We start from the raw sequence: 18,930 nt of genomic DNA on the forward strand, positions 1-18,930 counted from the left end.
ATAAATAATCCAGACAGGAATATACCGTTGGCAGGATATGACGTATTGGTTCTCCCTTAGTGGGCGGAGTCCTCTAAAGAATCAGCCAATAAGCGACGAGGAGCTCTTTCACAACATTCCAGTCTCTCCCCCTCTCCCTGCCCTGACTCGCCCGTGTTTGTGGGACTGTGACACGTAACTTTGTCCCTTTCACAACCGTGACCAGGCAGTAAACCTCCACCTGGGGCAGGGAGACACTTTTCTGACCCCCTGTCCCCCCAAACTAAAATCCGTTTTATCCAGATCATTTTGCAGCATGGAGGCGAGAGACGCAACTGCAGGTGAGGTTTTTGTTAGCAGTCATTGACAGTCGGTGTGTTGATGTTTAACCAATATAATAACCAGTTAGACCAACAATGAACCCAACATAATGTGTAATCTAAACCACAGCCATGTTTGCTGTGTAAATAAGAGCTGGATGTTTTGTAAAGCATGCAGAGATCTTCATGTTTTATAAATAAATGGGCAAAAATTTTGTTGATAGTGTTAAACACACAGTATCGTTCTCTTAGCCATAAAAAACATACTACATTTTGTCACATGCATGGTGCTGTTACACCTCTAGGTGCTCTTGTGGGCAGTGATGGAGAGGAAAAGTCTGCAAAAAAGGATGCAGCTCCTAAAAAAGAAACACCAGAGACCAAGAGCAAGATGGAGAAGATCTTTGGGTTCAGGAAGGAGGACCTGACCTCCTGGCACAGCCTGGTGACCCTCCTGAACCGCCCCACTGACCCGGCATCCCTGGGCATCTTCCGCTGCTTGTTTGGTAAGTTAAGATTTGTTCAGACTAGACTGCCTGCTGGGTTTTTGAGTGATTTTGGGGGTGAGATTGCTCCTAGAAGCTGATAAAACACTCACACTTCATCATATGTCTTTTATTGCAGGTTTGCTGATGACTATTGACATCACACAAGAACGTGGCCTCAGTCACCTGGACTATAAGTACCTGGATGGTGCCCCTGTGTGCCGCTTTCCCCTCTTCAATTTCTTACAGCCACTGCCGCTGGATTGGATGTATCTGGTTTATGTGGTGATGTTCCTCGGTGGGTCACACTCCTTTTTTTTATTGTTATAAGCTTATGTTCAGAAGTTTACGGACTAAAAGGCTCACACGTTACTGTCAACTGAGGTTGTTGAGGAAAGGGGACTCCTTCTTTTTCAGTCTAAACGGATGCAAATTTTTTATAGGAGACACTCTCAGTGGGGTGGCTGTCTGGTGGAGATGAAAGCACACATACCAGACCTGTGATTTTCCCCCAATCCAGCTAACTCATGCAAGATTTAGTTTGAGTCTAACAAAGATTCAACGAGGCAGAAGTAAGAGCACAATGACAATCAAAGGAAATCAATATGGATAAGTAAAATCATTTGGGCCACTAGAAAAAGTTTACCTTGATTACACAATAGAGGAATTTTAAACTAATTTAATGACATTTGCAACAAACCATCTGCTAAGATATTGCAGATACAGTAATATGGTTTGTTTTGTATGTGGTGCTCAAATACTTGGTATTTGTAATATATGATTTATAAATTAGATTAATTACACATGCAATATAATGTATGAAATGCCTAAAAAGAGAACATAAACACATTGCATGTCTGTGTCCAAAGCATTCTATTATTCATGTTGCAATATCAATTATTCTTACTGATTCCTTGTTTTGTGGAAGTTAATTTACTGATTTGATGTAATTTTGTATAGGTTTTTATAGAATTTAGAGGGTAAAAGATTTCATTGATATATTTAACATTGATGGGACTCAAATTAAGCTGGAGGTCTGGGGATTATCCCTTTTAACTTCAAACACTTAATTTACTTCATTCTGGTGAATTTATTTTTATTATTTTAATGCGCCTATTTATGGTGGAAATGGCTTTTATTATGTAAAGGAAAAGGACAAAATTCAGGCACTAGGTGGCAATTTAAAATAAAATGGAATATAATGCAGTAAGACTCTCAGGCTTTCTGAAACATCTCAAACATTTATTCTCCTGTAGATGAACTCTTCTCATTTAGTATTACCTCTGCTGAGTCAACACGCATCTTTACTGGAGGCATTGTTAGGTTTATGAGTCACATTCTACCTGTTTGTCAAAAGTCCTCTGCTACTGTAATTTCCAGTTAACAGATATTGATGTGTAAAAAAAAGACTAATTAAGAGTTATAACAGCTGTTTGTTACCATTAAATGAAGTTGTGTGTCTGTGTCTCTGAAGGGGCCCTGGGCATCATGCTTGGCTGCTTCTACCGTCTCTCCTGCCTCATGTTCATCTCGACGTACTGGTACATCTTCTTTCTGGATAAGACTACCTGGAATAATCACTCGTACCTGTACGGCCTCATTGGGTTTCAGCTCACACTCATGGATGCCAACAGATACTGGTGAGATGATGGTTTTGGACCTGTTCTTATATATGTGTGTGTGTGTGTGTGTGTGTCTGTATGTGAGCTCAACAGAGGAAGATCTTGATGCCTGTTTCTTAATTGTAGGTCAATTGATGGATTGCGGAGGCCTTCTATAAGAAATGCTCATGTGCCTCTGTGGAATTACACCTTGTTGAGGACACAGGTAACAGCTTATGCTCAATATTTAAACGTATTAACTATTCATGAACTGGCTGAGGTACGGGTGATCTCATGATGTTGATGTTTTTTGTTCTTTAAAGATATTTATTGTATACTTCATCGCTGGAATCAAAAAGCTGGATGCTGATTGGGTGGAGGGATACTCGATGTCATACCTGGCTCACCACTGGCTGTTTGATCCTTTCAAGTAGGTATTATTTAGTTGGGCTGCTCGATAAGGGAAAAAATCATACAAACGATTATTAAACACAGTTACTCACTGACATTTTGCATATATAAATTTAAGAAAGGACCTTTTAACATGGATATTCTTGAACTTTAAATGTTATTCAACTGGAAAACAAATGTAAAAAGTAGACCAATTTATAAAATAAATAATATATAAATAAAAATTTAGATAAATAATAAATATAAATACATTTAACCAAAATAAATTGGATCAAATATGTTGGAGTGCACTGCCACAACCTGCTAAAAACAACTTAACATATATTCAACATTTTGGTAAACTATATGAAACATATTCCAGTCAGTAACAAAAATGGGCGAAAGCTGGATTTATATCACAAGACAAAACAAGAGCCTTATTGTGAAATGGACTGACCTAAGCCATTGAAAAGTCAAAATCATAATTGGAAAAAAAAATTGATTTCTCATCTAGCCCTATTTTTTACCCTTTATTTTTTCCAAACAAACTTAAGCCTAAAATCATTTAATGTTGTATCTCATTTTTCAGAGTGATTCTCCCTGTGGAGGTAGTGAATCTGCTCGTGGTGCATGGAGGCGGCCTTGTTCTGGATCTGACCGCCGGCTACCTGCTGTTTTTTGATGCCACTCGACCTTATGGAATTTTCTTTGTCAGCTATTTTCACTGTATGAACTCGCAGCTCTTCAGCATTGGTGAGTCTTTATTACAACATTTGTCTTGTTGCCATTTAATTCTACCTTTAATTTGTGGGGTACTATTTTACCTCCATCTAACTGAGAGTGCTAATCCTCCACAGGGATGTTTTCCTACACAATGTTGGCCACCAGTCCTCTCTTCTGCTACACCGACTGGCCAAGAAGATTCTTCGCCCGTTTCCCAGCATTCCTCGGGGCAGTCCTGCCATTCACCTCCCCGGTCCTTCAGACTAGTACTTCCTGTGTTTACAGCGAGAGTCAAAGCACCAGCACCGAACGCCGGGGGGCCCCGCCTGTCACTAAACCTTCCAAACCAAGACTAAAGCACAAGCTGGCAGCCATTTTTACTCTTCTCTACATAACTGAACAGTTCTTCCTGCCTTACTCCCACTTCATCACACAGGTATGTCCGTCTGTAAAGTTTTATTCAACATTTAGATCATTGACAACTTTCACCACTGGCTTGATCCAAAGAACCAATTAATATATTGTTCCATAATCTTCTTCCGACACCTTTTCTACACAGAGACATTTTAAGCCTTAGAACCCTCACTGATAGTTGCTCAATCAGTCAACAGTCATTGATCCACAGCAAACATGAGCTCAGACTGCTGTCAACAGCAGATGGGTGAAAGCTCTAAAGAAGTAGATACTCCTCTTCTCTCAGTTCTCTGTCATATAACCTTTACTCCCTCTAGTTGCTCTAACTTCCGGTAAAACAAAGGAAACACCAAATGATACATCAGGGTAAAAATAAATCATACAATGTCACAGAATTATACTCCGTAACAGTAATACAGCATTTTTTTTGCGACACAGCATCTTATTTTTAATAATTGCATGCCATCTCGCAAGACAGTAATCTTCGAGACATGATTTATTGATATATTTCAGAATCGATACGGCTTTCTATGATCTGCTACTATGACAAGTGGCTCTTGCCAGCCACAAAGCTAATGTCCACAGTAACGTTCAAATGTTAAAACAACGTTCAACAAGCGCATAATGTTATTTTTATTATAAAGAAATAACAAGACTGGCTTATCCCATGATTTAATTTGCTGTTAGCTACAGTAGCTTTATGGCTACTCGACTCAATTCACGTGTCAAGTTAATGTTCAGTTGGCCAACATTACTCGCAGCTTATTTCATTAGTGAATTTAACTAATATGCCAACTTGACCATGAACATTATTTCAGCCTGAGTCACGTCTGATAGATTTTCATCAGTATTAGTGGTTGTTTAAGACAATAACTCCCATGATCCCATGCTACTTTGACGTCATCAAAGTCTGACTATTGTCATCGTTCTCACCCCTAGAAGCAGAAATGACATACTGTGCGTTTATTAAAAACTGATAAAAGGGTGAGAAATATTTTACTATGTGATTTTTATTAGCATTGAATTATCCTATATTTAATTTTACTGCAGGGTTACAACAACTGGACCAATGGCTTGTACGGCTACTCGTGGGACATGATGGTCCACTCCCGCAGCCATCAGCATGTTAAGATCACCTATAAAGATGGAAAAACTGGGGATATTGGATACCTGAACCCAGGGGTGAGTTTGACAGTTCATCAGTGCAGAATAGATTGTTGTAGAAGTGCAAAGGTCGCTTTGTAAATCATGTAAACTGTGATATAACACTTTTAAGGGCCAGATGGGAAATTAAGTTTGGACTACTAAACTATTATCACTTTGTGCACCACTTTTTCAGCCAACTGCTAATGAAGTTAATGACATTGTGTATATACAGGTGCATCTCAATAAATTAGAATATCATGGAAAAGTTTATTTATGTCAGTAACTCAATCCAAAAACACACACATTATATAGATCCATTACACACAGAATGAAACATTTCATGTCTTAATTTAATTAATTTCCTCTAATTATAATGATTATGGCTTACATTTAATGAAAACCTAAAATTCAGTGTCTCAAAAAATTTTGAATATTACAAAGGACCAATTTTAAAAAGTGTGTTTTATATGTAAATGTTTGCCTCTGAAAAGTATGTCCATCTATATGCACTCAAAACTTGGGGCTATTTGACTTGAACTACTGGAAATTGACTTTTCTATGATATTCTAATGTATTGAGATGCACCTGTAGTTGATTGTCATAGAAGTGCAAAGGTTGCATTGCAAATCATGTAAACTGTGATATAACACTTTTAAGGGCCAGATAGGAAATTCAATTTTGCATGTTGAAGAAAAACTATTATCTCTATCTGCACCGCTTTTCAACCAACTACTAATAGAATTAATTACACTGTGTTTGTATGCACTGAAGGTTTTCACACAAAGCCGTCGCTGGAAGGACCACGGAGACATGCTGAAGCAGTATTCCACCTGCCTCCATCAGTTCCTGCCTCGCTATAACATCACTGACCCTGAAATCTACTTTGACATCTGGGTGTCCATCAATGAACGCTTCCAGCAGAGGTGTGAGAGCCTTTAACTTGATGGAAAGATGCTCTTAATGTTGATTACTTCAGACGAATCAATAATTAAGGAATAATATTAAGAGTGTGTTTTTTAAAATCTGCTCTGTACTTTTCTCTCAGGATCTTTGATCCCCGTGTGAACATCGTGAAGGCTGATTGGTCGCCTTTCCAACCGAACCCGTGGCTGATGCCTCTGCTGGTGGACCTCTCACCGTGGAGGACCAAGTTCCAGGAGATTGAGGGCAGCTTGGACAATCAGACTGAGATTGTCTTCATCGCAGATTTCCCAGGTTACAAATCCCTCATTGTCCTGTCTCTCATTTAGATGGAAAGGTGTAGTTTGTCCACTGTTATTAACTATCTTATCTTTATCTGCTCCGCTGTGTTACGGAATATGATGTACAAATGTATGTGTAGGGCATCTGAGTCGCAAAACAACTTAATTTCTCTCCTGGTAAACCCTGTACGCAGTCCTGTAAGATTTTATTCCAGACTTTGGAACCACTGGCAAACATGTCTGTATGCTAGACAATGAAAGTCGTGGACAGCCTTGTATTTTTTTTACTATGTTGTCTGTCTGTTTGTTCTTTTGCTGTATGTTGGGATATGGATCCCCCTGGGTCTGAAATAAAGGATTGATATTATATTATGATTATATTTTAGGTCTCCATTTAGAAAACTTTGTAAGTGAAGATCTGGGCAACACCAGCATCCAAGTGTTGCAGGGTCAAGTGAGCGTTGAGGTAGTGGAGGAGAAGAAGAACTACACTCTTCAGCCTGGTGAGCAGATCAAGGTACAACAACAAACTATTATCAGCATTAACTTTATGTATTTATACTGTTTAACCTGGATACAATCAAGCATTTACCATCATGTGTGTAGGTACCTGCTGGGGCTTACCATAAGGTGTACACAGTGTCTGAAGGCCCGTCCTGCTACATGTACATCTACGTCAACACCACAGAGGCGGCGCTGCAGGAGAACTTCACCAAGCTGTACGAGCTTCAGGAGCGCGTTCGCAATGGGACAGGTAAATGACAGAGTTAACAGCATTTTGTAAGGGAATATCATGTGAAAAAATTTGGCTCCACTTCAAACAAAAAAATAAATAAATACCAGTTTGCCTCATATATATGTTTGGCTGTTTACCTTATGGTTTGTTATTTACTTTGTGAATATATACTTGGAAAAAAAAGAAAAAGATGCAAGGTACAATATTTCAAAGAAAACAAAATGACTGATTATGTTTGTGAAGGTAAGAAGCCTGGCAATAAAGTATTAAAAGAAGTTAGCTATAATGTATGGAAGCCCATTTCTATCAATAAAAGAAAAAAATAAAGGGGCAAACTCACCTTGTGATGAGAAAAAATATCCTCTAGTGGGAAACTTTCTTGAAATAATGACTTAGTTTCTAATAATAATAAGAGACATTATCTAAAAAATACAAAGTATTTTGTTATAATAAGTCATTATTTCAAGGTTTCTCATTATAATCTTTTTTTTTTAAATGATATTGGTGGAAATGGACTACCCTTTTTTCCCCCCCGAACTTTATAAAAATGACCTCAAAGATCAAATCAGCTCTTGCCCTGTGAAAACATTTGTCCTTGTCATCCATCCTTTCATGATCTCTTCCTACAGAAACCGAGCCCCTTCCTCCGGAGCTGCAGCCTCTCGTCGCTGCAGACGATGAAGAGGTCAACGCCACCGACCCAATCGTGCAGCTGTTCCTGAAGAGGCAACGCCGCATGAAGGAGGTGAAGAAGCGCAGGGAGGCCGGTACTCTGGAGCGACTGGAGCGATTTGCTGTGAAGAAGTACTATACGATACGGAGGGGGTGAGTTGAAACTATGCGCTTGAGACCATGAAATGTCTCCTCAGGTAGTAAATAAATCAAGTGAGAGGAAGGGTCATTTTCTCATTGAAATCTACAGTGGCAAGAAAAAGTATGTAGACCCTTTGAAATGACCTACCGGTAGTTTTCTGCACTAGTGTCATTAAATGTGATCTGATCTGCATTTCAAGTATCAAGTATCTCAAGTAAAGACAAACACAACGTGCTTCACTTAATACCACACAAACAGTTATAATATGTCATGTCTTTATTAAACACATCCATGAAACACTGATAGTGCTGGTGAAGAATGGATGTGTTCAATAAAGACATTCATTCATTATCCTTAATCGCTTATCTGCACCAAGTCGCGGCGGGCTGAAGCCGATCCCAGCTGATATTGGGCTAGAGGCAGAGAACACCCTGGACAGGTCGCCAGACTATCATAGGGCAGACATATAGACATATACGCTCTCATTTACTCCTACGGGCAAGTTGAAGTCACCAATTAAGCTTAAGTGCATGTTTCTGGACTGTGGGAGGAAGCCAGAGTAAAACCCACGCTGACACAGGAAGAACATGCAAACTCCACACAGCAGAGCTGCAGGCCGAAGTCAAGCAGGCGACCCTCTTGCTGTGAGGCAAGAGTGCTAACCTCAATAAAAAACATGAAATATTGTTTGTTTTGTATTAGTTTAAGCACATTGTGTGTCTATACTTGAGACTAAGATGCAGATCACATCACATTTTATGACAAATTTATGCAGAAAACTAGGTAATTTAAAAGGGTTCACATACTTTTCCTTGCCACTGTATAGAGTAGAACTTAATTTTGCAGCAAGTGGTGTCGCCCCCTGCTGGCCATTAGAAAGAAAGCCCTTTTCCCCGTATTATTTATAAGAACACTTAAAAAAACAAAAAACTAAATTAATTTGTAAATGTGTCTGATGAACTCTTTTAGATTCTTGATGACGGCCATCGCTATGAGGAACCTGCTGGTGGGTCTCCCGCCTCTAGAACAGCTGACACGAGAAGTGGCCTTTGCCAACATGAAGGGACCTCAGGCAGAAGGCACAGAGGACGAACGGCTCAAAGATGAAGTCGGTCATGGAGAACTTTAAAGCTGTCGTTGGGACCAAAGTAACCGGTAAAATGCTGGATCACACATTCCAATCAGATGTGTGTGTGTTGTTACTACTGGACTGTTACTGGGATGTCGCTGCCCTGAAATCAAAGGATTTTTTAATTTTCTATGCTTCTGAAATATTTTGCATTTCAGGTTATTTCCAAATGTAAAGCCAGTATTTTGTTCAGGCATTTGTTTACAATCTGACATTATGCAGAGGACATGTGTTTGTATGTTACTGTATGTTAACAGATGTGCACTGCTTTGCTGTGCAAGATTACATTTCAATTTGTGCAATTTTGCTTTTAATCTTAAACTTGCAGATGAGAGTTATAATGGCTGGGTGACATGACCAAAAAGGATTATCAAGACAACATACTGACAATTAAAAATGTTTCAGGCCTTGTATGATCTGCTGGATGATCATATTCTTAATACAGTAAACTATAAATGTTAATACTTGGTTTTGATTGAAAACATACATTTTGACAGATTATAGGTTTTTAAAAATAAGTCAACAAGTCCTCCTCCAGTTGTTGAGTTTATTTCTCAGCTCTTAGATCAATACATCTGGCCAATTTATAACAAACACATTTAAAAATATACAGCAAGATATCATGTGAAGGTTTACTCTGTTTTGAGGGAATAAACGTGTCTGATCTCTTATGGGAACCCTGCAATGTGAGAAAAAATGACTGACAGAAATACAAATTACTGTTTTGCTCGTCAATCGACAGCCTTTTCTAGTCACTTTTCTAATAAAGAGCTTGTGTTAATACACTTGATGTTATTTTAAATGAAAATTAAAAACTTCAAACAAGGTTTGTGGAAATAATGAATTTTATTCGTGTCAGTATTTTAGATATCGACCATCTTAAAGTGCTACAGTAGAATTCCAGTGTTCACTGTAGGTTGACATTATGGCACATAAATGACACTCTTCACATAATCGGAGCACAAACAGTACGGTGTTACATAATATAAATACATATAAATCTACAGGATAAATCTCTAGGACATGATTTACTTTGTTAAAACATAAAATCATGATCTGTTTAGTTGAGGTTAACTGTCAGGAGTTGTCTGATTCAGTATAAACATAGTGGAGGTCCAGTCACATAAGAAGTGTAACAGATTACTGCCCAGAAAGTGACAAGTGTTCACAACATGAGATGGTTTTTACTTCCCAAGGAACAATATAAAGACAATCTGTGTTTTAATTCATATTGCACAGTGTTTTACTGGTTCTAAGTCTTTTAAATAACCATCTCTTATTTTAAAACTAAAACAAAACACACGTTGCATCCCTTTACATGATGGGTGACTAAACCGCTAATCACCACAAGTGAGGAACTGGCCTTCTACATTATGTGTAAATTCAACATTAAACTCTACAGGACTCTATTAGTGTTAGATACTGGCCTTTAACGAGTGTTAGAAATATTTTTTCTTACTAGTGTCCGCAAATCAAAAGCTATGTTTTGCTTTTGGCATAATATAAGAAACAAACTTGTGTCAGCTCTGGTCAGAAATAAGAAGGATTTCCATTTGATTTAATGGTTATAATATAATAGGCTCATTCTCCTGCTTTGCTTCCAACTGTCAGTCCTTAAATATCATCATTTATTATTACCTTAAACATCTGCCACCGATATTACACACCAGTGAGTCTGTTTACAACTTTTTTGGGAGCCCTACTGCATATGTGAAAAAAAGTTTCTAAAGCTCATTGTGGCTCCAAAGGGAGCGGTGTCTCAAGTCATTTCACTTAAATCACGGTTGTTTGGATCTGAAGAAGTTTGAAAATGAGGAAATATTTAGATGTGAGATTAGCAGGTCTCTGCAGCCCACTGCTCTTCTAGCATAACGGCGTGTTTACACCAAATGCAAAGCGAATTTTCACCTTGTGTTACTTGTGCCAGTATACAGTCATGGAAAAAAATATTAGACCATTGTTTTCTTCAATTTCTTGGTCATTTTATTGCCTGGTACAACTAAAGGTACATTTGTTTGAACATATACAATGATAACAACAAAAATAGCTCATAGGAGTTTAATTTAAGAGCTGATATCTAGACATTTCAATGGTTTACTTGATAATGATTTTGTTTATTATTAGAAAACCATGGAAAATGGCTATATATCAGCTCTTAAATTAAACTCTTATGAACTATTTTTCTTGTTATCATTATATTCGTCCAAACAAATGTACCATTAGTTGTACCAAGGCATTAAAATGAACAAGAAATTGAAGAAAACAATGGTCTAATAATTGTTTCCATGACTGTAGATACCAACAACGTTTTTTTTTACCAGTGTCCTTCTGTTACCAAACATGGCAAAAATAACCACTAATGCTGCATCTGGATCACTGCTGCTAATACAGCGTTATGTCCACAAAATAAACTGATTTTTCTGTGATTTAATTGCAATAAATAGGTCAAAAGTATGCCGAAATACCTATGGCATAATGCTGATGTGTAAAAAGTCTGAATTCAGCTCTGTCACATCTGTGCGTAGGGAGACTAGCAACAACTTTTAAAATGCTTGTTTTCTGAATGAAGTTCAGATTTAAAAATGAGTGGCAAACTTTCAACTTGCATTAACTTTGTATGCTATCACGCAACATGAAATATTCTCTTTGCATTTAGTGTGCACAAGCCATTACACAGGAGAAGCTAGGATCAAATGGCCGATGGCTGAATTGCATTATGGGTAATGTAGGCATCAGGTAAGAAAGAATGAGATGTAGCATTAAAAATATATTATCTCTGGTTCTGCTGCATCAATCTATTATGAGTCAGTGGAGTGTTTTTAATGACTCTGTCAACATCTGTTTTCTCTGTTGACACCCACGTTTAGCTTAATGAGTCACATTACTCACAGGTTGTGCCACACATTTCTGTCTATTGTGGTTACATGTTTAATTGGCTTTGTACACAAAACCTCAAGCTCACCACCTCACCAAACTGAGCTGCTCCTCCAGTAGCACCACAGGAAACACTTCGATACTCCTTCACAAACATCTGATGCTCAGAGAAAGAGATCCACATCACAACTTTAAATCATTTTCACCCTAACATGTGGCACATGGCAGTCAGCTCCACCAGAATGCACAAACACCCTCGAAATTGTTGCACGCTCTGCCTCAGACGGCTCAATTTGGATCTCAGAACAAATTCAGAGACCACAGTACTGGTGCTACAAAGAGAGGGGCACCTCCCTGTTTGTAGACCATAATCCAGCTCCACACTCCTGCTTTGTCCTCACAGGCCTCCTCTGTGTGCGACAAACTAACCTTCACATCCAGCTGGCATCAGCATTTCCTTTCTGGTTCCCCAGAGTTTCAACTTCTGGTATTTACTTACAAAAGACAACACTTCAGTTCTCCCTCACTGTGATCTGCCTCTATTTCCAGTTGACCCTGTATGCTAATTTCACTCATAACATAACATTTTTGCTATAATCTGAAAAAATTCATTTTAGTCTTCACTTAATTATTTTGATTCTAATGCCTCAAACATTTAGAGTAACCTGTTGTAACAGTTTGAAATATAGTTAGTATAGTTTTATAGCTGACAGAAGTTATTTGAACTCAACACCCAAACAAACACTCCCATCAGGGCTCCTTCATAAATTTGAGCATGTTTCACCAAAATTGTCTCTCAATGACCTTTCCAATGTCCTGTGCACGAACAGAGCAGTGTTGTGTTTGTTTGTTTCTTATTAACAGAGCCAGGACTGTGCATGTACAACTGATTTTTTAGCACACACACAGACACAGACAGCTCTGTGAAGAGATTTTCGCTGAATTAGACAAAAAAGTGTTTTGGATTAGAATTTTAGACTCCAGCTTTAAATCATTTTCTGAGAATTCAAATCCAATTAAATGTGGGACAATATTGCTTATATTAGGAGAAAGTGATGGTGCCAGTGATTTATCAAGAGACAGAAACAAAACGTATGGATTTTTGTTTTTTTGCTTTGGGAAATGTAAATGAGGCTCAGTGTATCGTAACATATCACGCCCTTCCTGATACACACCTAAAATGGTGTGAAAACATGAAGCATCTGTTTGACGTGCCCTCAGATTCGGCTCTGCAGCTCTACCTCGGTTGGAGATCCGGGTAGAAAACTCCGTGCACCACACCTTCGATCACAACGTTTGAAAATGCATCTGCAAGTAAAGAAGAAAAGACAGATTTTCAAATTAAAAGCTGAGATGAATAAGAAGTTATGAGCCACTTTTTGCTGAAATAGATGTTTGAAATAGTTTTATAGGTTACCATACACAATTCATCTTTTTAACTGAACTCACCGTGAGCAGATGGCAGCAGGTAGGGGTCTCTCAGAAACAGCAGCACCGGCTGATGTGAAAGTTTGCTGAGAAGAGAAGTCCAAAAAAAGAGAAGTCAGACAGTTGGTGAGAGACTCGTGATGCATATAAATGAACAGGATGAAGAAACAGGCGGCGCCACTGACGTGCAGGGTGAAGTTCAAGTGCAGAGCAAATACTGACTCAAACTGAAATCAGTTCAATATGGTACAAAGATAATCTGACCCACTGCTTCATACAATTCAGTAGTTTTTAAAAATATAATAACTACAAATAAATAAAATGACTCACCTTGATTCCTCTGATTCTGTGTCAAATGACCTTAGAAAAGAAAAACAAAAAGTTAAGCCACAAAGCCTTCCAGCAGTCTGGCAAGAAAACTGAAAGAAAAGGCCACAAAGCTGGCATTTTATTTCATAGAGGTTCAACTCACCCACAGCTTTCTGTTTTTGGCACTGAAGGAAAATGGCGGATATTCAGGAAATCCAGAAATACCTTTGGAAGAACTCCATTTTCCATAATTATAGTCTAACAAAACAGACAAAACAAAAGCAAATTGCAATGTGCACATAAAGCAGCAGGGCACAACTGAAGTGACCTGCATGACCTGATCACTGAACGATTTGTGTGATTTCCCTAAATCTGTAATTTCGAGAAAGGCTGCATTCATATACATGAGGAAATGTTTAGTTTCTTTATTTTTTATGGAGTGCAGGTGTGTTTAAGTACCTGCAGGTAGAGCTCCAGACCATGCCTCCTCTGCTCCAGGACCTTTGGGACCCAGTTTCTTACATGCTTGGAGGGGATCTCAGGTGGCTTTATGCTCTTCTTTAGCTGGAGGGATTAAAAAACAAGATTTTAAAAAATGTATACAGAACAAAAGTCTACAGCCATGCTGAAAGCTGTACTGGTACACAGTACATAAAAACTTTGAGATTATATTTTAAATCAGACATGCTGAGTATGTAGAGACGCGGCATTTTTTTAAGTCAATGAAAGTAATTTGCCATTTCACTATCATCTCATCATCTCTCTGCAATAATTTCATCAGAATAGTACAGTCAAATAAATGTTCCATTATTGAAACATGATCATATGTCAGTACTGATATACAGTCATGGAAAAAAATATTAGACCATTGTTTTCTTCAATTTCTTGTTGACAAATTTAATGATAACAACAAAAATATCCCATAAAAGTTTAATTTAAGAGCTGATATCTAGCCATTTTCCATGGGTTTCTTGATAATGATTTTGGTTATTATCAAGAAAACCATGGAAAATGGCTTTACCTTTAGTTTCATCAGGCATTAAAATGAACAAGAAATTGAAGAAAACAATGGATAAAATACAATGTGTAATAGTGTTAAATAATTGTTTTCTAAACATTGAGCAAAATAATTGTGACTTTGATTTTAGCCATAATCGAGCTAAACACGACCCTGAAACTGAAGCAGCTAAATGGAATTCAGCCATTTTTATTTTTTTTATTATGTCGAATATGTCTTAATGTTAAAGTGAAAAAAAAATATAGAGAAAGTTCCTGTCAAAGAAAATATGGGCTTATTGTGCAAGGACAGGAAGAGGAACTCAACTGCAAATCAACAAAGTCAAACAATCACGTATGGTAACGTGGTTAACCACCACGAGCACATTCATCATTTATTTATCTGTGGCTGTGATTTCCTCAGCGTGCCCACACACTTATGAATTGTGCATTGGTAAATAAAATGTAAAAAGGCAATATGATGTGTTTAATGTTCCCATTTGTCGCAGCCGTCTTTGCACTACATCATTGGGTATGAAATGGGCCTTCTATTTTATTAATTCGTTTTTGATTACCCAATTAATTGTTTACTCTCTAAAATGCCTAAAAATATCTAAAATGTCTAAAATAAGAAAAAGTCTGTAAAAAAAAAAGAAAAGAAATGAAATGTAAAAATATAAAAGAGCAATACATTTAAGAGAATTAAAAAATAAATTTAGAATTTAAAAAAATATATAAGACATTACTGTAGCAATATAAAGATAAATAACAAAATATAAAATAAGAATTATAAGAATTTCTTCCCTTTTTTAACTTTATTTAAATGTAATTAAAATGCGACTCAAATATCAGTGGGAAAAACAATTGTGGTGGTTAATATGTAAAAATCGTAATTTTTTCACTTAAAGGCTAACGGTTAATGACTTGAACCCTCAAGCTGGACTCATGACAGCATGACTTAATGCCAGTAAATGATAAGAAACTCTTGAGATGAACTGAAGCTCACCATTTTATGCAAAGTGTGGAATTCACTGTAGCGTTTCTCAACAACATGTTGTCTGCCGTTCATCAGCACGTCAATTCTAAAGACCTGAAAGAAGGAAAAAGTTAGTAATACTCTTGGCAAAAAGGGTGAATTCTTCTTACGATTTATCACCAGACCCATCAGTCAAAAACGGCCCCTCCCAGTGTGACTGACTGTCAGTTACAGTCCGTGTCAGCTAGTTACCAAGAGGAAACATCTGTCTGTTGTAAAAATGTGATCCGTCAAAATTTCTGTTAACATCCCTAAACAGACGTCTAGTTCCCTGACTCAGCTGGATGCTTCCGTAACACGTTGTTCTTCTCGCCAACATTATGTAAATGAGGAAATTCACTCTCAAATGACGGCAGAGTTGCTCAAATTCTGCACCAGTGACATAAACACACACTCTTCTCCAAAGACAGACAGCCAACAAGTACGAAATATTAACAAATCCTGGGACAGCTCAGAAACAGCAATAGAATACTGTCTTCACTGTGGAAGAATACTACATAAAAAGGTGAAATATGTCCCAAAGAGATTAAGATTATATGTAAAAAAAAATAAAAAGTAAAAAAAGTCCCTGAATTTTAAGGAACAGTTTGACATTTTGGACCAGGAGCTAATAAATTTAAATTTATGTACACGACTTGCCAACTTGATGCCATATTGTGCTGAAACATTGCAGAGGATAGTAAATGTTTTGTTGATGTTAAGAAACATTTTATCAATCCACATTACTGCAATTACGTTTTTTTGCTCACATGTAATTTGTAATATAGCTGTTGTCCATTTAGAGTGACCTAGATCAGTTAGAAAAAGTTATTTATAGCATGAACCCTGACCCCCTGGTTATAGGGAATGAACATATTGTTTAAACACGACTATCTGAGCAGTACATGAATGCAGCATAACACCACATTTATGTCTGTACGGTAAATATGAAGCTGGCGATCTTAGCATAAAGAAACAGGGAAGAAACAGCTAGCCTGACTCCATAAAAAAAGTGGAAAATGTGTTCCAAAAGGCCAAACTATGCCTTTAAATTTTGGGGGAAATGGGGCAGTTGAAGTGAGGTATCTGGACTAATTTATTAGAGAAAAGTTTGCACTGAAATCTGGAGTTGTAAATATTTTTGTAGGTTACCTACACTAAGGACTAATGGCAGTATATAACTCAGCCTTTGTTGCTTTGATTGGCTGCCCTTTTTTATGCTCACTGCAATTGCATACACTTAAAAAAACAACTGTATTTAAGGAGTTTTGTATTTATAGACATGTCCAAATTACAAAACTTGATGACATTACCCCCACATTGTGCTCACCCCTTATCCCTGCCCACTTTTACTGGGACCAAGGGCACACTCAGAAGAAAAAATTAAAATTAAATCAGGCAAATTTCCAAACAATAAAATTATAAATACCCTACAGATAGTAAAATAAATAAATAAATAATAATAATATTAATAATAATAAATACATTTAAATAATAATAAATAAAACCCAATTATTATTTATTTTATTATTAAAATAACATATAAACAGCTGGAATGGCTGCTTGGGAAATATATTTGTTTTGTCGTGTAAACGACAATATATTGAGTCCAGAAAAAAACTATTGTGTCCATTTTTATATATCGAACGATAAGTCGATATATTAATTATCATGACAGACCTAGTTCCCTATGAAGTTAATTTCATTTAAATAAGTCTTGATTGATGTCAGGCTGCTGGGCATGCTGGGTGGGTTGATTTACTACCCCCGAAACACAAATTCACAAGTCTTGCCAACACAAACGACACATTACATTAAACCGCTGAAGTTCAGGAGATTTTGGTTCAAATTTGTCAACTTCCTATGCATTAGTTTCTGTCTCTGTTTAGCATCTTTCAGTCTGTCATTACGTCACATGCATGGTTCCTTTTCCTCCACACAAACTTGGCTATCAGTCAGATTTTTAATTTTATTTTAATTTACAAAGTATAAAGCTGCCAGGAACCCAAAATACAAACAAAAGACACAGGTGTCTTTGGAAATGTACCTTTTTTTTTTTTTTTTTTTAAACTATTTATACACACAAAAACAGCAGTTTAAATTATAAACAATAAAACTATAAAACAATCTATTTGCATGTAAATAACAAATACTAATAGTTTTCATTGTAGAAAGAAAATTAACATTTTAAAAATGGTCTAGAAACATAAATGGCACACTGTGAAAGCTCCTGATTGCACTTTCAACTGGCTTTCTCAGCTTGTCTACATATCATATATAAATAAAGTTATTACTGTAAATAAAACGTGTAGTTTCAATAAATAGATGGACTCCGGATGGTTAAAATCTATAGCTTTCTCTGTATGTCACACCTCAGTGTTTTTAATCTTTAGATGATTCGGTTCATTGATTCAAACATTTACAGTGTATAAGAACAAGGTGAACTCAGGGCTGATCTGAGTCATCTAAATAGCCAAACAGACAACAAACCTAGGTAACATTAACAGCTACACAGCTTTACGCTGTTAGATGGTTTATTATTTCAAAGGACCATAAATAAGATGAGAGCAGAAATTAGAAAGTGATGACAGCAGCGTCAGAGCAGACGACACAGACACTCAGAGGTTATTTACTCACCGTGTATCCTTTCTCGATCGAGTTGTTTTCTGAGCGAAATGACGGGATCGACACTCGCACTGGATGCATTTTCACTTGATAAACTAAGAGTTTAGGAGGTAAACACTAACACACACTCACACACACACTCTGCTGGTGGTTTTGACTCCAGTTTCTCCAAACAGCTTGATAAAAATCACTGGATTCAAACAACAAGAGCGGTGCCTCAGTAGCGCCCCCTGCCGGAGCGGAGGACTAGGCTAAATAAATCTATCTATCTATCTATCTATCTATCTATCTATCTATCTATCTATCTATCTATCTATCTATCTATCTATCTATCTATCTGTCTGTCTGTCTGTCTGTCTGTCTGTCTGTCTGTCTATCTATTTATTATTGTGCAATACAAAAAGTTATTAAATAAATGACCACATGATTTCACTTGTGTAAAATAATATACATGACCCAGTGATTATTATTATATACAACAACACCAATATTAATAATAATAATAATAATAAAACACGCTACTTATTTCATTACATTTTTATTTCAAAAACCTTTTTAAAAGTCTGTTTTTAGTTCATTGTGTTCTCTTTTAAACTGGCTATTATCCAGTAGCAGAAGTACACGAATCTGTTATAAGTCTTGCATTGAAAACTGTTTTATTACTTAAATAAAAGTACAAAACCTATTAGCATTCAAATGTACTTAAAGTACTTAAAGTAAAAGTAGTCATTATGCGAAAATGAA

At 37.0% G+C, this 18,930-nt stretch overlaps 2 protein-coding genes across 2 annotated transcripts; one reads left to right on the forward strand and one right to left on the reverse strand.

Annotated features, from left to right (window-relative positions):
• The first annotated feature begins 139 nt into the window (after positions 1-139).
• On the forward strand, positions 140-10,119 carry ggcx (gamma-glutamyl carboxylase). The gene is made up of 15 exons (XM_059357880.1): positions 140-320; positions 605-805; positions 924-1,082; positions 2,259-2,424; positions 2,533-2,611; positions 2,709-2,815; positions 3,365-3,528; positions 3,633-3,934; positions 4,963-5,094; positions 5,830-5,981; positions 6,104-6,273; positions 6,647-6,777; positions 6,867-7,014; positions 7,626-7,821; positions 8,780-10,119. The coding sequence occupies exons 1-15, from the start codon at positions 296-298 to the stop codon at positions 8,937-8,939; spliced, it is 2,292 nt and encodes a 763-aa protein (XP_059213863.1). The 5' UTR covers positions 140-295; the 3' UTR covers positions 8,940-10,119.
• Positions 9,767-18,372, reverse strand: snx24 (sorting nexin 24). Its single transcript, XM_059357881.1, has 7 exons — positions 18,199-18,372; positions 15,553-15,636; positions 14,010-14,114; positions 13,714-13,808; positions 13,572-13,601; positions 13,263-13,327; positions 9,767-13,121 (listed from the first exon to the last, which is right to left on the reverse strand). Exons 1-7 carry the CDS (start codon positions 18,265-18,267, stop codon positions 13,051-13,053), a joined length of 519 nt encoding a protein of 172 aa, XP_059213864.1. The 5' UTR covers positions 18,268-18,372; the 3' UTR covers positions 9,767-13,050.
• Between the last annotated feature and the right edge of the window lie 558 nt (positions 18,373-18,930).

This window comes from Centropristis striata, chromosome 19, assembly GCF_030273125.1.
Source record: "Centropristis striata isolate RG_2023a ecotype Rhode Island chromosome 19, C.striata_1.0, whole genome shotgun sequence".
Lineage (NCBI taxonomy): Eukaryota > Metazoa > Chordata > Actinopteri > Perciformes > Serranidae > Centropristis > Centropristis striata.

Excerpts from the sequence above, each read along its gene's own strand:
- ggcx (XM_059357880.1), top strand. The coding sequence starts at position 296 with ATGGAGGCGAGAGACGCAACTGCAG. Across the intron at positions 2,425-2,532 it reads ATGGATGCCAACAGATACTG|GTCAATTGATGGATTGCGGA; the intron begins GTGAGATGATGG and ends TCTTAATTGTAG. Across the intron at positions 6,274-6,646 it reads CTTCATCGCAGATTTCCCAG|GTCTCCATTTAGAAAACTTT; the intron begins GTTACAAATCCC and ends ATTATATTTTAG.
- snx24 (XM_059357881.1), bottom strand. The coding sequence starts at position 18,267 with ATGCATCCAGTGCGAGTGTCGATCCCGTCATTTCGCTCAGAAAACAAC. Across the intron at positions 15,637-18,198 it reads CGATCGAGAAAGGATACACG|GTCTTTAGAATTGACGTGCT; the intron begins GTGAGTAAATAA and ends TCCTTCTTTCAG. Across the intron at positions 14,115-15,552 it reads TCCACACTTTGCATAAAATG|CTAAAGAAGAGCATAAAGCC; the intron begins GTGAGCTTCAGT and ends TAATCCCTCCAG.